Source organism: Canis lupus, chromosome 1, assembly GCF_003254725.2.
Source record: "Canis lupus dingo isolate Sandy chromosome 1, ASM325472v2, whole genome shotgun sequence".
In the NCBI taxonomy this organism is placed as follows: domain Eukaryota; kingdom Metazoa; phylum Chordata; class Mammalia; order Carnivora; family Canidae; genus Canis; species Canis lupus.
This window is the reverse complement of record NC_064243.1, coordinates 106,421,937-106,437,498: the sequence shown is the minus strand read 5'-3', so window position 1 is coordinate 106,437,498 and position 15,562 is coordinate 106,421,937. Positions and strand designations below refer to the sequence as shown.

The 15,562-nt window shown below is 50.3% G+C and overlaps 1 protein-coding gene across 8 annotated transcripts in view; it reads left to right on the top strand.

Moving 5' to 3' along the window:
* The window catches only part of MYH14 (myosin heavy chain 14), a 102,000-nt gene that overhangs the window by 85,086 nt on the left and 1,352 nt on the right, over positions 1 to 15,562 (top strand). For all 8 annotated transcript variants that reach the window (XM_049108797.1, XM_049108790.1, XM_049108773.1 and 5 more), the window contains 7 exons: positions 236 to 448; positions 1,256 to 1,417; positions 3,450 to 3,578; positions 4,154 to 4,242; positions 4,329 to 4,452; positions 10,924 to 11,132; positions 14,012 to 14,120. In XM_049108797.1, the coding sequence (XP_048964754.1) occupies positions 236 to 448; positions 1,256 to 1,417; positions 3,450 to 3,578; positions 4,154 to 4,242; positions 4,329 to 4,452; positions 10,924 to 11,132; positions 14,012 to 14,120 (1,035 nt within the window). The remainder of the gene's footprint in view (positions 1 to 235; positions 449 to 1,255; positions 1,418 to 3,449; positions 3,579 to 4,153; positions 4,243 to 4,328; positions 4,453 to 10,923; positions 11,133 to 14,011; positions 14,121 to 15,562) is intronic.

The window sequence follows — 15,562 nt, the reverse complement described above, 5'->3', positions numbered from 1 at the left end:
TTGCACACATCGGTTATTAATGAATTGTTTTAGGATGATTCGGCAGGAGACACAGAGTAACTAGCTGCCCTGGGCAATGGTGAATGAATGAGCAAACCAGAATGTGCGCATCAGCTTGTCCATTAAAGCTTCCTTCACTCTGTCCTCCGAGACCTCCGAGAGATCTAGGATCCTGCCCCCCTCCCCCACCTCCCCAAGACCCAGGAGCCCAGAGCTCACCTTCCCATCCCCCCAGGCGCATGAGCTGGAGCGATCCCGCCGGACAGCAGAACAGACAGCCAACGACCTGCGAGCACAGGTGACCGAGCTGGAGGATGAGCTGACGGCAGCCGAGGACGCCAAGCTGCGGCTGGAAGTGACCGTGCAGGCTCTCAAGGCACAGCATGAGCGCGACCTGCAGAGCCGAGATGAGGCTGGCGAGGAGAGGCGGCGGCAGCTGGCCAAGCAGGTAGGAGACCAGGCTGGAGGCTGCAGGGCGCCTGCCCACAGCTGGGAGGGCTCTGGTGCCCAGTGGCTAAAAGAGGAGACAAGAAAGTCTTACCTACCTGCTGCTCAGTGTTTCTTCCCAAGGCCTTCCTGTTCCCCAGCCTTCATCCACCATAACCCCTGAACCCACACACATGTCCCACTGACCGACTGACATGCCCTGGATCGGACATCACCGCTGAACCATTCACCCAGCCCCCCACCCACACACAGCCCCCCCACCAACCAACGCTTCTATGCAGCCACATCTGTGTCCAGCTTCTCCATTTGCCCAACTAACCCTTTCCAGCAACTTCCTCTCCCCAGCCGCTCCCAACTTCCCCAGCCTGCCCAAGTGCTCATCCATCGCTCATGTTCCAGCTCCTCTACACCCCTCTATCCACAGCCTTCCTCCCTCATTCATTTACTCATTCCCCTTTCCCTGTGGTCTGCAGCATCCATTTCTGACCCATCCAGTGGAGGGCTTTCTTGTGGTCTGAAGCTGGCTGGCACTGAGTGCTGAGCATGGGAGGGTCAGGGCAGCTCTGAATGTAGAAAGACCTTCTGGAGTTGTGCGGGAATGGGCTGCAGGGGACAGTTGGGAGCAGAGCAGAGGCTGGACCAAAGGCAGGGAAGGATAAGCCCAGAGCCAGGGCTCCGGTGACAGAGCACAGAAGGAATGGCGCTGCTGGCCTGGACAGGGGCTGGTGGGTGGACATCTAGGTCACTAGCATGTAGAGGGAGGCTGGACCTTCGTCCCCTGAGCCTACCCCTCCCATCCTCCCCACAGCTGAGGGATGCAGAGGTGGAGCGGGATGAGGAACGCAAGCAACGCGCCCTGGCTGTGGCCGCCCGCAAGAAGCTGGAGGCCGAAGTAGAGGACTTGAGAGCCCAGAATGCGATGGGGGTGCAGGGCAAGGAGGAAGCGGTGAAGCAGCTCCGCAAGATGCAGGTAGGGGTTGGGCTCAAGCCCACCATGAGCCAGTCCCGCTGTTCCCCCCCACACACACCTCCTCTGCACCGTTCTGTAAACATCCAAGCACCAAAGGCTCACTTGTTCCTTTTTATATTTTTTATTTCCTTTACTTAGGATACTTAGTTGTTTTTTTTTTGGAGTCCAAATTCCTCATTTTACTTAATTTTTGAGATGGAAATGCCTTAGGGTTCCTCCCCTAATATGAAATCTATACCTGGTTGTTTAAAAGAAATTGGAGGGTGGGGGGAAATAGGTACCTGGCTGGCTCATTTGGTGGAGCTTCTGACTCTTGATCTCTGGGTCGAGAGTTCCAGCCCCAGGCTGGAGTAGAGATTACTTAAAATTTTTTTCTTTCGGGATCCCTGGGTGGCGCAGTGGTTTAGCGCCTGCCTTTGGCCCGGGGCGCGATCCTGGAGACCCGGGATCAAATCCCATATCGGGCTCCTGGTGCATGGAGCCTGCTTCTCCCTCTGCCTGTGTCTCTGCCTCTCTCTCTCTCTCTGTGTGACTATCATAAATAAATTTAAAAAAATTTTTTTTTCTTTCATGATAATGATGTGTCCGTGTAACGTCTAATTTTTTTTTTTTTAATTTATGAGAGACAGAGAGAGAGAGAAGCAGGCTCCATGTAGGGAGCCCTATGTGGGACTCCAAGATCTCAGGATCACACCCTGAGCCAAAGGCAGATGCTCAACCCCTGAGCCACCCAGACGTCCCAAGTCTAATTTTTTTTTTTTAAGTATAGAACTGGGCTGTCCAATACAGCCAGCCCCATGTGGCTATTGGGCATCTAAGATGTGGTGGGGCTGAAATCCAAATCACATGCTGGATTCTGAAGACTTAGTACAAAAAAACAAAACAAAACAGTAAACTATCTCAATTTTTATAGTGATTGTAAATGGAAATAACATTTTGGATAGGTCAGGCGGAATAAAAATATTGTGTTCAGGGATCCCTGGGTGGCGCAGTGGTTTGGCGCCTGCCTTTGGCCCAGGGCGCGATCCTGGAGACCCGGGATCGAATCCCACTTGGGCTCCCGGTGCATGGAGCCTGCTTCTCCCTCTGCCTGTGTCTCTGCCTCTCTCTCTCTCTCTCTGTGACTATCATAAATAAATTTTTTTTAAATATTGTGTTCAAACTACTTTCAGCCATTTTTTTTTTACCTTGTTAATGTGGCCACTAGAAAATGTAAAACAACATATGTCCTTGCTATATCTTCCCAGTGAGCAACACGGGGATAAAAAGATCCCTCCCCAAAAAGTAAAAATTACCAATTATGTCATCCCTGAGAAAAAGTGCCTGCACTGAAAAGCTGTTACTATCAAGCAAGTAATAATATTAATAACAGCGATGATCCTTAATAAGAGCAATGATCCTGCTAGTACCACCCCCAGCGCTATCCTCACCATCCTTTCAGAGTTTTTTTTTTTTTTAATAGTGATGGACATCAAGTTTGGGTTTTACTTTTCTTTAAGCGCTATTGAAGAGAAAAGCCTTACACTGGCATCTTTACACACTTAGTGGTGTGACCGCATAGTAAAGTGACTAGAAGTGTAAATTCTGAGGCCAGATGGCCTGGGTTCAAGTCCTGACAATGGCATTAACCACGCTCGGCTTATTGCGGAACCTCTCTGCGCCTCATTTGCTTCATGTGTCCACTGGGGAGGAAACTAATCCCCACCAGCTGGAGTTGTGAGGATTAAGGGAGTCAGTACATAAAAGGGCCTGGCACGCGAATGATCAGCAAGAGTGTGCCAGCATAATTATTACTGCAGAGTCCAAATACTACACCCATTTCATGCTGACTTTTAATTTTAAGGTGTTACTTATATAAACTGGAGGTAGCCGAAGCCCAGAGATGGGGAGGGGCTGGGGCCGGCTGCAGGGCTTTGCTTGTTTTCCGGGAGCAGAGGAGCTCCGAAGCACTCCCGCAGAGCGGAGGCGAGGGGAGGGGCTTCCCCGTGAGCCACCACCTGGCCGCACCGCTCACATGCTTTGTTCGGCCCAGACCCAGATGAAGGAGCTGTGGCGGGAGGTGGAAGAGACGCGCAGCTCCCGGGAGGAAATCTTTGCCCAGAACAGGGAGAATGAGAAACGCCTCAAGGCGCTGGAGGCAGAGGTGCTGCGGCTGCAGGAGGTGAGGCCTGGATGGGCGTGGCCCTGGGAAGGGGTAGGTGGTGGGCGGGGCGCTGGGGATGGGGGGGCGGAGCCCACAGGCTGGGCTCCAGGGCACTAGGGAGCCCTGGGAGGATTCTGAGCAAAGTAGGAGGAGCTTGGAGTCAAGGAGGCTGGAGAGAGGATAAAGCCTGAGCTGGGCCGGTGGGGATGCAGGGAGGAGGCACAAGAGTAAGGGTGGGCATGGATAGGGCTGTGGGTTGTAAGGGGGCAGAGGAGGTGAGGAGAGCCTGAGGGTCAGGCCTGGTGCCTGGGGAAGCCTGGAGCAGGAGCAGGTTTGAAAGGAGATGCTGAGCTCTGTGAGGCCATGCGGAGGGGGAGGGGCCTGGGGCCCGGAAACTAGAGGTGGTGGGGTCAGGGGCTCTGTGGAGACGTCTGCCTGTAGATAGAATTTCATTCCAAGGCTGCCCAGGGATGGGATGTTCATTTGCACTGAAGACAAGGCCAAGAGACCTGAGGTGTGAGGGGCAAGGAGGTCCCATGCTAGGATAGTGTCCCATCGCCACTGCTGACTACCACCCCTCTCTATCATCACAGGAACTGGCCGCCTCAGATCGTGCCCGGCGGCAAATCCAGCAGGAGCGGGATGAGATGGCAGACGAGGTGGCCAATGGCAGCCTTAGCAAGTGAGTGGCCGGTTGTAGTGTGTGGGGCAGAGCCCGGACCCTGGCCATTCGGCCTGCTCACCCTCCCCTATTCCCGTTGTCCTTAGGACGGCTATTCTGGAAGAGAAGCGTCAGCTGGAGGGGCGCCTGGGTCAAATGGAAGAAGAGCTGGAGGAGGAGCAGAGCAATGCGGAGCTGCTCAATGACCGCTACCGCAAGCTGCTCCTGCAGGTGAGCATAACTGTCACTCCCTGACGGCCTGGGCCTCCGCTGACCTGGGACCATAATCTTCAGTCCTTTTATTCAACAGGTAAAGGAGAAGGGGATATCTAGGTTGGGTTTTCATGGTTGAATAGGAGTTTTTGAGGGTGGTGGGGGTAGGCACTGATGCATTCATTCACTTGTGTTTCTGAAGCTTCTCAAGGGCTGGATCCAGACATGAATTATGTGGGGTCTCTCGGTCCTCCAGAGTTCCCTGGGAACATAGACCTGGAACTCAGTGTCTATGGGTGGGGTGGCATGTGTGATAATAGAAGTATGTGGGGCCCAGCAGAGAGACAGACAGAGGTAGAGAGAAAGGGAAGGAGGGAAAGAACTCTCTGTAAGAATCATAAAATATGTGGAAGGAGAGATATTTGCTGGGATTTGAAAGCATAAGTAGAACCTAGACAGACAGAAAAGCATATTTTCATTTGTGTATTTATTTATAAATACTGTTGGAAGCTTCAGGTCCTATTCTGTGGGGTGCTGGGGACCTGGTGATGGATCATTCCAGGTCTCTGCCTTTAAGGAGACAGACTATCCCAATACAGAAGTATAAATGAAAATGGAGGAAGCACAGGACACTGTGAGGAGAATACTGACCCAGCCTGGAGGTTAAGGGGCCATCAGGGAAGACTTCCTGATGGAGGAGATATCTTAAGAAATCTTGAAGAAAGTGAAGAGTTTAGGGCAGCCTGGGTGGCTCAGAGGTTTAGCGCCACCTTCAGCCCAGGGCATGATCCTAGAGACCTGAGATCAAGTCCCATGTCGGGCTCCCTGTATGGAGCCTGCTTCTCCCTCTGCCTGTGTCTCTGCCTCTCTCTCTCTCTCTCTCTGTCTCTCATGAATAAATAAATAAAATCTTTAAAATAAAGAAAAAAAGAGTTTGTCAGGCAGACAATGGAGGGATGGGATTTCCAGAGAGAGAGAGACATATGTCACCACTATTTCATTAATTTTTTTTTTTTAATTTGAGAGAACATGTGAGCCTGTGTGAAAGAGGGGGGTGGTGGGAAGGGGCAGGGAGAGAAGGAGAATCTTAAGCAGGTTCCATTCCCACCATGGGCTTGATCCCATGTCCCTGAGGTCATGACCTGAGCCAAAATTAAGAGTCAGACACTTCACTGACTGAGCCACCCAGGTGCCTCTCATTAATTTTTTTTAAGATTGTATTTATTTATTCATGAAAGAGAGAGAGAGAAAGAGACATAGAGGGAGAAGCAGGCCCCATGCAGGGAGCCCAATGTGAGACTCGACCCTGGAACCACGGGATCATGCACTGAGCTGGAGGCAGACACTTAACCACTGACCCACCCACCCAGGTGTCCCAATTTTTAAGACACATTTTGAGGCCTCTCAGGAGCCATGCCCTATCACTGCTGTCAGGATTCAGAGAAGAGTAAGACCCCAGCTCAGCCCTTGCAGAGAACCTAGACCAGTAGGAGAGGCAATCATACTCCAGGATGATGACCTCACTCAGAATGAAAGCCCAGGGATCCCTGGGTGGCGCAGCGGTTTGGCGCCTGCCTTTGGCCCAGGGCGCGATCCTGGAGACCCGGGATCGAATCCCACGTCGGGCTCCCGGTGCATGGAGCCTGCTTCTCCCTCTGCCTGTGTCTCTGCCTCTCTCTCTCTCTCTCTGTGACTATCATAAATAAATAAAAATTTAAAAAAAAGAATCTCTGCCTCGCCCTCCCCTTTAAAAAAAAAAAAAAGAATGAAAGCCCAGTCATAAAGGCTGCACACTCTAGTCCCTGGCCAAGGGCAGCTCAGACCTTATCTCTAACCCTTTGTCATCCCTGGTTGACTCTGCTCTATCCACACCAGCCTTCTCGCTATTCCTTGACTCTGCCAAGTTTATTCCTACCTCAGGGCCTTTCCTTTTGCTATTCCCACCTACTGAGAGAAAGCTCTTACACGAGACCACCCATGTCTCATTCCTTCAGAAGAGCCTTCCCTGACCACCCTGGGTGAAACAGCCACCCTTTCTCCCACAATTACCCTCCATTCTTTCTGCTTTAATCTCCTTCAGATCACTTACTGCTACCTGGCACTATATTATATACTTACCTGTTTGTCTGCTGTCCATCTCCCCAACAGAATGTGAGCACTTTGAAGGGCACCTGAGTGGCTCAGTTGATTAAGCATCTCTTGATCTTGGTTCAGTCTCAGTTTCAGGGTGGTGAGTTCAAGTCCCATGTTGGGCTCCATGCTAGGTGTGGAAAGCTACTAAAAAAAAAAAAAAAAAAAATAGGGCAGCCCTGGTGGCTCAGCGGTTTAGCGCCTGCCTTCGGCCCAGGGTGTGATCCTGGAGACCCGGGATCGAGTCCCACATCGGGCTCCCTGCATGGAGCCTGCTTCTCCTTCTGCCTGTGTCTCTTCCTCTATCTCTTTGTGTCTCTTGTGAATAAATAAAGTCTTTAAAAAAAAATAACATAAGTACCTCGAGAGTAGGGCTTCTGTCTTATCACTACTCTATCCCCAGTACCTAAAATAGTGCTACATGCTCATTAGAAATGAGGTAAGTAAGCCAATCCATGCTCTGGTGAAGGGAGCATAGGATCCTACAAGCATACAAGGAATGATATGACATAACCAACCTGCATCCTTGGTTGTTGATGAAAAGGAGAATGTCTTTAAAAATCAAAATGGGGGTGGGGTGCGCCTAGGTGGCTCAGTGGGTTAGCTGTCTGACTTCAGTTCAGGTCATGATCTCAGGGTCCTGGGATCAAGCCCCACATCAGTCTCTGTACTCAGCACAGAGTCCGCTTGGGACTCTCTCCTCCCTCTACCCTTCCCCTCTGCGCATGCATGTATTCCCTCTCTCTCTAAGTAAATAAATAAATCTTTAAAAAAATCAAAATGAAACTTTAAAAGACACAAAAAGGGATTTATAAGAAAATAGCAAATATTGAAGAGAAGCAAAGAAGATCCAACATATGGTAATGGGAGTCCCCAATGAAGAAGACCCAGGCAGGGGGACAGACCAAACCTGAGAGAATAATACAAGAAATTTCCTGAAATAATATAGCTGAAAGCTACATACTACAAGAGCACACTGTGTACACAGAAGATAATGACCCATCAAGACCAATACCAAGACAGATGCTAGTAAAACTGCACAAGTTGGGGGGGTTGGGGAGTGGCTATCCTTAACCATCTAGGAAAAAATGAGCACGTGATCTACAAGGAAAAGGAAATTAGATTTTTTTTTAAGATTTTATTTATTTATTCATGAGAGACACAGGCAGACAATGGAGAAAGAGAGGCAGAGACACAGGCAGAGGGAGAAGCAGGCTCCATGCAGGGAGCCTGACATGGGACTCGATCCCAGGTCTCCAGGATCACACCCCGGGCTGAAGGCGGCGCTAAACCGCTGAGCCACCCAGGCTGCCCAGGAAATTAGATTTTCATCAGATTTTTGAGAGCAAGATTTCGTGCTGCAAGAAAATGGGAGGATATAGCTAAGATTCGCAGAGAAAGATGTGAGCTGTGGATTTTGCATCCAGCAAGACTTCCTTCCAAGCATAAAGGACACAGATGAGTTGTCAGCATGCAGCAGCTGGGGGGCCATGTTCCCACAAGTGATTCCTGAAGAATCTATGACAGAGGTGGTTCTCACACTGGCTCCAAGGCTGGCAGCATCAGAATTACCTGGGAACTTGCTGGAAACGGAAGTTCTCTGGCCTCAGCCAAGCCAAAGTGAGTGAGGAATGCCAGAAGTGAGGCCCAGCAATGTGTTTTAACAAACCCTCTGGGTTCTGAGGCTTGATGTGTCTGAGGGCCACTGCCCAGAGCCCCAGGTTCTGGTAATTCTCCAGTGTGAGAGCATAATGAACATGCAGTCTGCTCACTGTTCTAAGATGGAGTAAAGGCTGAAAAGGGGTAAGAAAGGCAATGGCTATCTGCTCAGTTGTGTGCAGTGCAACTATTCTTAAATTAAGAGAATGGGCAAATAAGAAAAAAATTGTATTACTGTATTGAGTAATTATATTGGTAATTCGCATTGTGTTTTCTGAGACCATCCCATGGGATAAAGCACAAGAGAAAAGACACAATCTTTGCATTCTGTTGCCACCCGCGTCCATAAGCATGTGAGCACCTAAATGTAGATGTGTCGTGGGCAGAGGTGAAATTAAAACCAAAGAGAACTCTGTGGTTCTGAATTTGACTGGGACTTGTTCACAGGGACTATTTCTGCCCATCAGGCCTAAGAACAAGAACCAATCCAGCAGTGGTGAGCAATCCCTGCTACCCAGGTTTGTGGTCCAGAATGCCATCTCCTGCTCAAAGAAACCGGAGCTTCTTTACAAATGGCCAATTGCAGATTGGAGACAGGAAATGAACAAGAGGAACGTGGAGCATCTGATCATACCATGCCCTAATCTGCTAAAGCTGCCATAACAAAATACCACAGATAGCAGTTGGGGAGATGGGGTGGGGGATCACACAACAGACAGTTATTTCTCACAGTTCTGTTAGCTGGGAATCCAAGATCAAGATGTCAATGAGGTAAATTTTATTCTGAGGATAGCACCTCTTTTGGCTTGGAGACAACCACCATGTGTGTGCCTATGCAGAAATTAGAGCACTCCCTGGAGGCTCCTTATAAGGGCACTAATGCCATCATGGGGGTCCCACCCTCGTTGCCTCATTTAACCCTAATTACCTCCCAAAGGCTCATCCCAAGATACCACCATAATGGGGCTAGGGCTTCAACATAGGAAATCTGGGGGGACACGAGCATTCAGTTCATAACACATTTATCAAGGGAGCTAGCATAGTTCTGCCAGAAAGCACCTAGACATCAACCGGGAGAGGCTCCTGGTGGCCACAGATGGAGCCATTGGAGCTTCTACAAGGAAAATAATCACAACCGCTTTAAATGTATCTAATCTGTTTAAATCCATCAATTCACAGTGATTCAATACTCATTAATAATTATATTAGTTTCCGGGATCCCTGGGTGGCGCAGCGGTTTGGCGCCTGCCTTTGGCCCAGGGCGCGATCCTGGAGACCCGGGATCGAATCCCACATCGGGCTCCCTGCATGGAGCCCGCTTCTCCCTCTGCCTGTGTCTCTGCCTCTCTCTCTCTCTCTCTCTCTCTCTCTCTCTCTCTCTCTCTCTGTGACTATCATGAATAAATAAATAAAATCTTTTAAAAAAAATTATATTAGTTTCCTAGGGTAGCTGTAACAAAGTATGCCAACCCAGGTAGCTTTAAAACGACAGCAGCTTCGGAGCACTGGGGTGACTTAGTCAAGTGTCTGACTCTTGATCTCAGCTCAGGTTTTGATCTCAGGGTTATGAGTTCAAGGTCCACACTGGGCATGGAGCCTACTTTATTTTTTGAAAAGATTTTATTTATTCATGAGAGACAGAGAGAGAGGCAGGGACATAGGCAGAAGGAGAAGCAGGCTCCATGCAGGGAGCCTGATGTGGGACTCGATCTCGGGTCTCCGGGATCATTCCCTGAGCCAAAGGCAGACACTCAACTGCTGAGCCACCCAGGCATCCCTGGAGCCTCCTTTAAAAAAATAAAGTATAGGGACACCTGGGTGGCTCAATTGGTTAAGTGTCTGCCTTCGGCTTGGATCATGATCTCAAGGTTCTGGCACCAAATCCCAGGTCGGGCTCCCTGTTCAGTTGGGAGTCTGCTTCTCCTTCTCCCTCTGCTCCTCCCCCTGCTTTCTCTCTCTCTCTCTCTCTCTCTCTCTCTCTCTCTCTCAAATAAAATCTTTAAAAAGTTTTTTAAAAGCATATGCTAATCACCATGTCAATGTGTTCCTGTGAGGGCACAGTGAAATAAAGTATGAATCAGACTGAAACTGACTCACTTCCTTAGCCCCAGCACAGGACCTCACTTGGAGTACGAGCTGAATAAATAAACAGGGACTATTATTAGGGGTGTGTTTACACATTCTCAATGTAGTAGCTGCTATTTGTTGAGCTGGCATTTCTTAAAATTATTCCACACGTCACCTGTATCAGAACCACCTGAGGTGCTTGTTGAAAATGCAGATTCATGGATCTGCTAGAAGCAGAATTTCTGGAGAGTAGGACCTGCAGTCCTCATCTTTTTTGCAAGCTCCCCAGATGATCCTGGTGTGAAAAGAAGTATCATAACCTTTCAAATAGACTCATTCACAGTCCAAGGTAGAATTTATATCATTTAAACAAGTTTGTGATAGTCTTGTGGACTTACTAAAATAGCAGAAAGCTACCCAAAAGGTTAAAACCTGGGGCTGGCACTGCTGTTGGCTGATAAGCCAACCAGAAAAAATACATGCTGACATTTATTGGGTATTTAGTATGCACCAGCCTCTGTGCTGTTCACTTCACAATTGTCAACTCATTTAATTGTGGAAGGTACCTGAATTTACCTACCATCTTCCCTCTGAGACTCCACCATGACAGTTCTGCTTTTCCCACTGCTACAGGTGGAATCACTGACTACAGAATTGTCAGCTGAGCGTAGTTTCTCAGCCAAGGCAGAGAGCGGGCGACAGCAGCTGGAGCGGCAGATCCAGGAGCTCCGGGGGCGCCTAGGTGAGGAGGATGCTGGGGCTCGGGCCCGCCAGAAGATGGTCATTGCCGCCCTGGAATCCAAGCTGGCCCAGGCTGAGGAACAGCTGGAGCAGGAGAGTAGGTAGGTGGGAGAAGAGGGCACAGCTGGAGGGTGATCCCCACATTCTGGTCAATGAGATGAAGGAGAGCTGTTTCGAAACATCAAAAAGGCATCATAATGTTAGTGAGTGCTGATTTCCTATATTTTTTAGGATACTCTAGGCTGCAAGTAACTACAGTCTCACTAAGAATATGATTTAAACAGTAATGTAGGGGCGCCTGGGTGCTCGGTCAATTGAGCATCTGACTCTTGGTTTTGGCTCAGGTTATGATCTCAGGATCATGGGATCAAGCCCCGTGTTGGGCTCCAAACTCAGTGTGGAGTCTGCTTCTCCCTTTCCCTCTGCTCCACCCTGATCCCACACACTCTCTAAAAAAATCTTCAGGGCAGCCTCAGTGGCGCAGCGGTTTGGCGCCGCCTGCAGCCCAGGGCGTGATCCTGGAGACCCTGGATCAAGTCCCATGTCAGGCTCTCTGCATGGAGCCTGCTTCTCCCTCTGCCTGTGTCTCTGCCTCTCTCTCTGTGTGTGTCTCTATGAATAAATAATTAAAATCTTAAAAAACATAAAAATAAATAAAAAATAAAAAAATCTTCAAACAGTAATGTAGCAGTTAGCTCTGGCTGCATAACAACCAACCCTAAATTTTAATGGCTTAAAACAACCACCATTTATTATTGCTCATGAGTATTTGGCTGGCTGATAGGTTTTGCTGATCTGAGCATGAGGGCTTCATTCACAGATCCGTAGCCATGTCAACTAGATGGATTTGCTGATCTTGGTTGGTCTCTCATTGCCTAAGGCCATGCCTGGGACAATGAGGCTAACTTATCTCTGCTCTAGGTTGGCCCAGGATTGTTCACATGGCAGAGCCCAGGTTCCAAGACTGAGGGAAAGTGTTAGAGGCTTCTTGGGGCCTTGGACGGGTACAGTGGCATTTCTGTCAGCTCAGATGTAAGGGAATGGTGAAATAGATTCTGTCTCATGGTGGGAGAAGCTGCAAAGTCCTGTTGCAAAGGCTGGAGGATAAAGAAAGAGGTGAGAACTGAGGCCATTTCTGTCCCAGGCAGAGCACCAGCCTTAGGGACACATATGGGAGCCATCAGGGCATTTGGAGGAGTGCAACTGGTCCTGGGAGCCTGTGACTCAGGAGAGGGATGGGGAGGCAAGAGCCTTGAATGCTAGGTTGAGGAACTCCATCTGGGGGAGATGGGGAGCCATGAGGGTAGGGGTTGTGAGCAGGGGAGGGGCAGGGCCAATGCAGGTTGTAGAAAGTACCCCCACCTGGGGCCAAGTTGGGAGCAGACTAGAGGTCAGACTGGGAGCTGGGGAGGAGGCCGGGTGATGGTCCAGGTGGCAGGAGATGAGGCCTGAGCTGGGGCTTGGGCGTGAGGATTGACACAGATGGAGGGGATGAAAAAGAAAGTTGGAGGCAGAAGAGGTGGAACTGATAGGCTGTTGTGGGTGTAAAGGAAAGAGGGCAGTGTTTGGGGCTAAGTCCTAGTGAATTTGGGGGGAACAAGTTGAGTTCACTGGGGAACATGATGAGCATGAGAGGTGTCAGGGACAGGCAGTGGGAAGCAGCCCTGGATGGGCATGGGAGAAAGTATTCTCATCCCAGGGCCTGGCCTGTGGCCCAGGGGCTCATGGGAGATGTAGTTTAGGGTCTCTAGGGAGGACTTCCAGAGGCAGATGAATACATGGGTCTGAGCTTTCCTCTGTCCTATTATTCAGATGGAGAAACTGAGCCTCAGAGGGTGTTAAGGACCTGTTCAGAGTCACCCTGGGAGCAAGGAGTGGCCAGGGTATCTGTAACTAAATGAGCCTCCCCCATTGCATCCCCTTCCATGACTGGAGCCCTCCCACATCCCCCAGCCCTGTGCCTTCCCCTCAGCACATCTGGGGCTGCTGTGTACAGTGGTGGCTGCCGAACACTGCCCATCACTAGGGCCCCATCACGTGGAGTTCACCCCAGGTGTGATGGTCCATGCAGGAGAGGGCAGATGAGCCAGGACCACGCCGGAGATGGGGAAATTTGGGAAGGAGAGGGATAGGCTTTGAGGGGAGAGGAGGTGAAAATGGCTGTGGTGTGTGACCTGCAGATGTAGGTGGAGCAATGGGAAGCAGGAGGAGGAGCAGGTTGGGGAGAAGGCATGGAGCCTAGCGAGGAATGTGAGGGTTGTGCGGGGTCTGGTGGACGGCCCAGGGTGGGGGCCGATCCAGGCTGGAGCCCAGAAGATAGATTTAGCAGTCATGGGGCTCTTGCTGGGCGTGGGGACCTGGGATGCAGATGGGTGTGTCCAGGGAAAGCATGTATGTGAGAGAGGGGAGAAGCAGCCAGGGGAGCTGAGGGGGAAGCTCTGGGCTTCCAGAATGTCACCCACATACTTGTGGACAATGCAGAAGGGAGCTGAGAGGGAAGGGACAGGCCAGGTCAGGTGGGAGAACACAGGGTTGAGCTGCGGGCTAGAGGACAGAAAGGAGGGGACAGGACAGAGTTTAGGGGTCAATAGGATGGGGTTTGGGTACTGACAGGCTGGTCATGGGGCCAGGAGAGAAGAGGCAAGGATCACACCCCAGATCTCACCTGGGCCTGGTGGTCAGTGAGTCAATTCCCTGAGAGGAGGTCTAGGAGTGCGCAGTGGGGTATGGTGAACTGGTTCAGGCGTGAAGACGCTTTTAAGAATGCAAGGCATCTTGGTTTCAAGTCAAGGACTAGATGCCCTGGAGTCAGAAGCCTGGGAGCCTTGTCTAGCCTGAGTAGCTTGTGGGAGCCACTTTAGGGTGGGAAAGAGGGAAAAAGGCCATTCCAAAAACAGGATGGCAGCCATTGGACGAGGCTGAGGGGACAGAACCCCACTGGCCCACCTCTCCTGATTGTCTCCTTCATGCTTCTCTCCAGGGAGCGCATCCTCTCAGGCAAGTTGGTGCGCAGGGCTGAGAAGCGGCTTAAAGAGGTGGTACTCCAAGTGGAGGAGGAGCGGAGGGTGGCTGACCAGCTTCGGGACCAGGTGAGCAGTTGACATCAGTCTTGGGGGAGCAGTGGGGGACGGGGGGCAGGAATGATCTCCACTGACAGAGAGACAGCCCATCCCATCCATGGAGGCACTGCGTTCCCATCACAAGAGGCAACTTGCAGCCACCATCCTGGTGCAGCAACATAGATCTAGAATCAGTGACTCTGCAAAGAATCTAAATTGTGGAACCTAGGCATGGTCCTGGTGGGGAGCTGAGGCAACCAGAGAGAAGGAAGAAGTGAAACCCTACCCAGAGGCGAGGCCGGGGCTAAAATCACAACATGTAGTGTTTACAGAGTGCCTTCTATATGCTGGGCTCTGTGCAACAGACATAATGTGTAGTACATTTAGTTCTTATCAGAACCCTACAAGGTGGTTTACTAGTCTTTTCCCTCTTATTCAGGTGAGGAAAATGAGGCACAGAAAGGTGAAAGAACTTGTACAAATTACTGAGCTCGTAAGATATGGAGTCTGGGTTCAAACCCCAGGACTCTGGCTGCAGAGTCTGTGCTCTTGATTATTTACAGAGCAGCATCTGTGCCCCAAGTACTGTGCCACGTGGTTTCAAAATATTTATGTATAGATGTCTGCGTTCTCTCACCAGCCCCAAGGCACAGGTAGGAAAATAGAAACTTTGAAAGGGGACACAATTTGTGCCAAAGTCACACAGTTAGTAGAGACAGAGCCTGCATCAGATCTGTCTGACTCTAGACAGAGTCGCCGTGCCCTTAAAAGCTCAGCTGCGGCTTATTTGCCTTTCACTCCACAATTACCAGGTACCCAATACTGTGTTTGGCATTGGAGATAGGGTTGTGAAGAAACAGAGAAGGTTCCCGCAATCACATTTGTAGCATAGGAAAAGAAAGATACAAACCTATGAATAAGGAAAGATGATGACAGACTGAAGGGCTATGAAGGAACAAGAGAATGAAGAGAGGATTAGGGAATACTCTGTAGATTGGGGGTAGGGGAGTGAGGTCAGGAAGACCTCTCTAAGGAGCTTACATATGAATTGAGAACTGAAGGGAGAGAAAGAGTCAGGCAGAGGTTGGGAACAGTAGGTCCAAGGCCGTGGGGTTGCAAAAAGAGCAGTGTGGCTGGAGAGAATGGGGAAGGAAGGTTGAGTGATAAGAAATGAGGCCAGAGGGGTTGGTGGGAGGCAGATCATGAGTGTCCCATTCATGGTGATAGAGGGCTTTGGGGAGGGTCTTAGTGAAGATGATCTGGCCAATGGGTTTATGGAAAGAAGACCCTGCATGGCCTGCAGGGATAGGGTCTCGTCTGAGGGCCACTGGGGAGTCACGGGAAGGCTTTGAGCAGAGGAGAGACATGGTCAGTTCTGGGCATGGACATACCCCTCTGAGGCCAAGTGGGGGACAGCCTCACACTTGAAGCTGGAATGGAAGCTGGCAAGAGGATGGAACGGGCACCTGGGT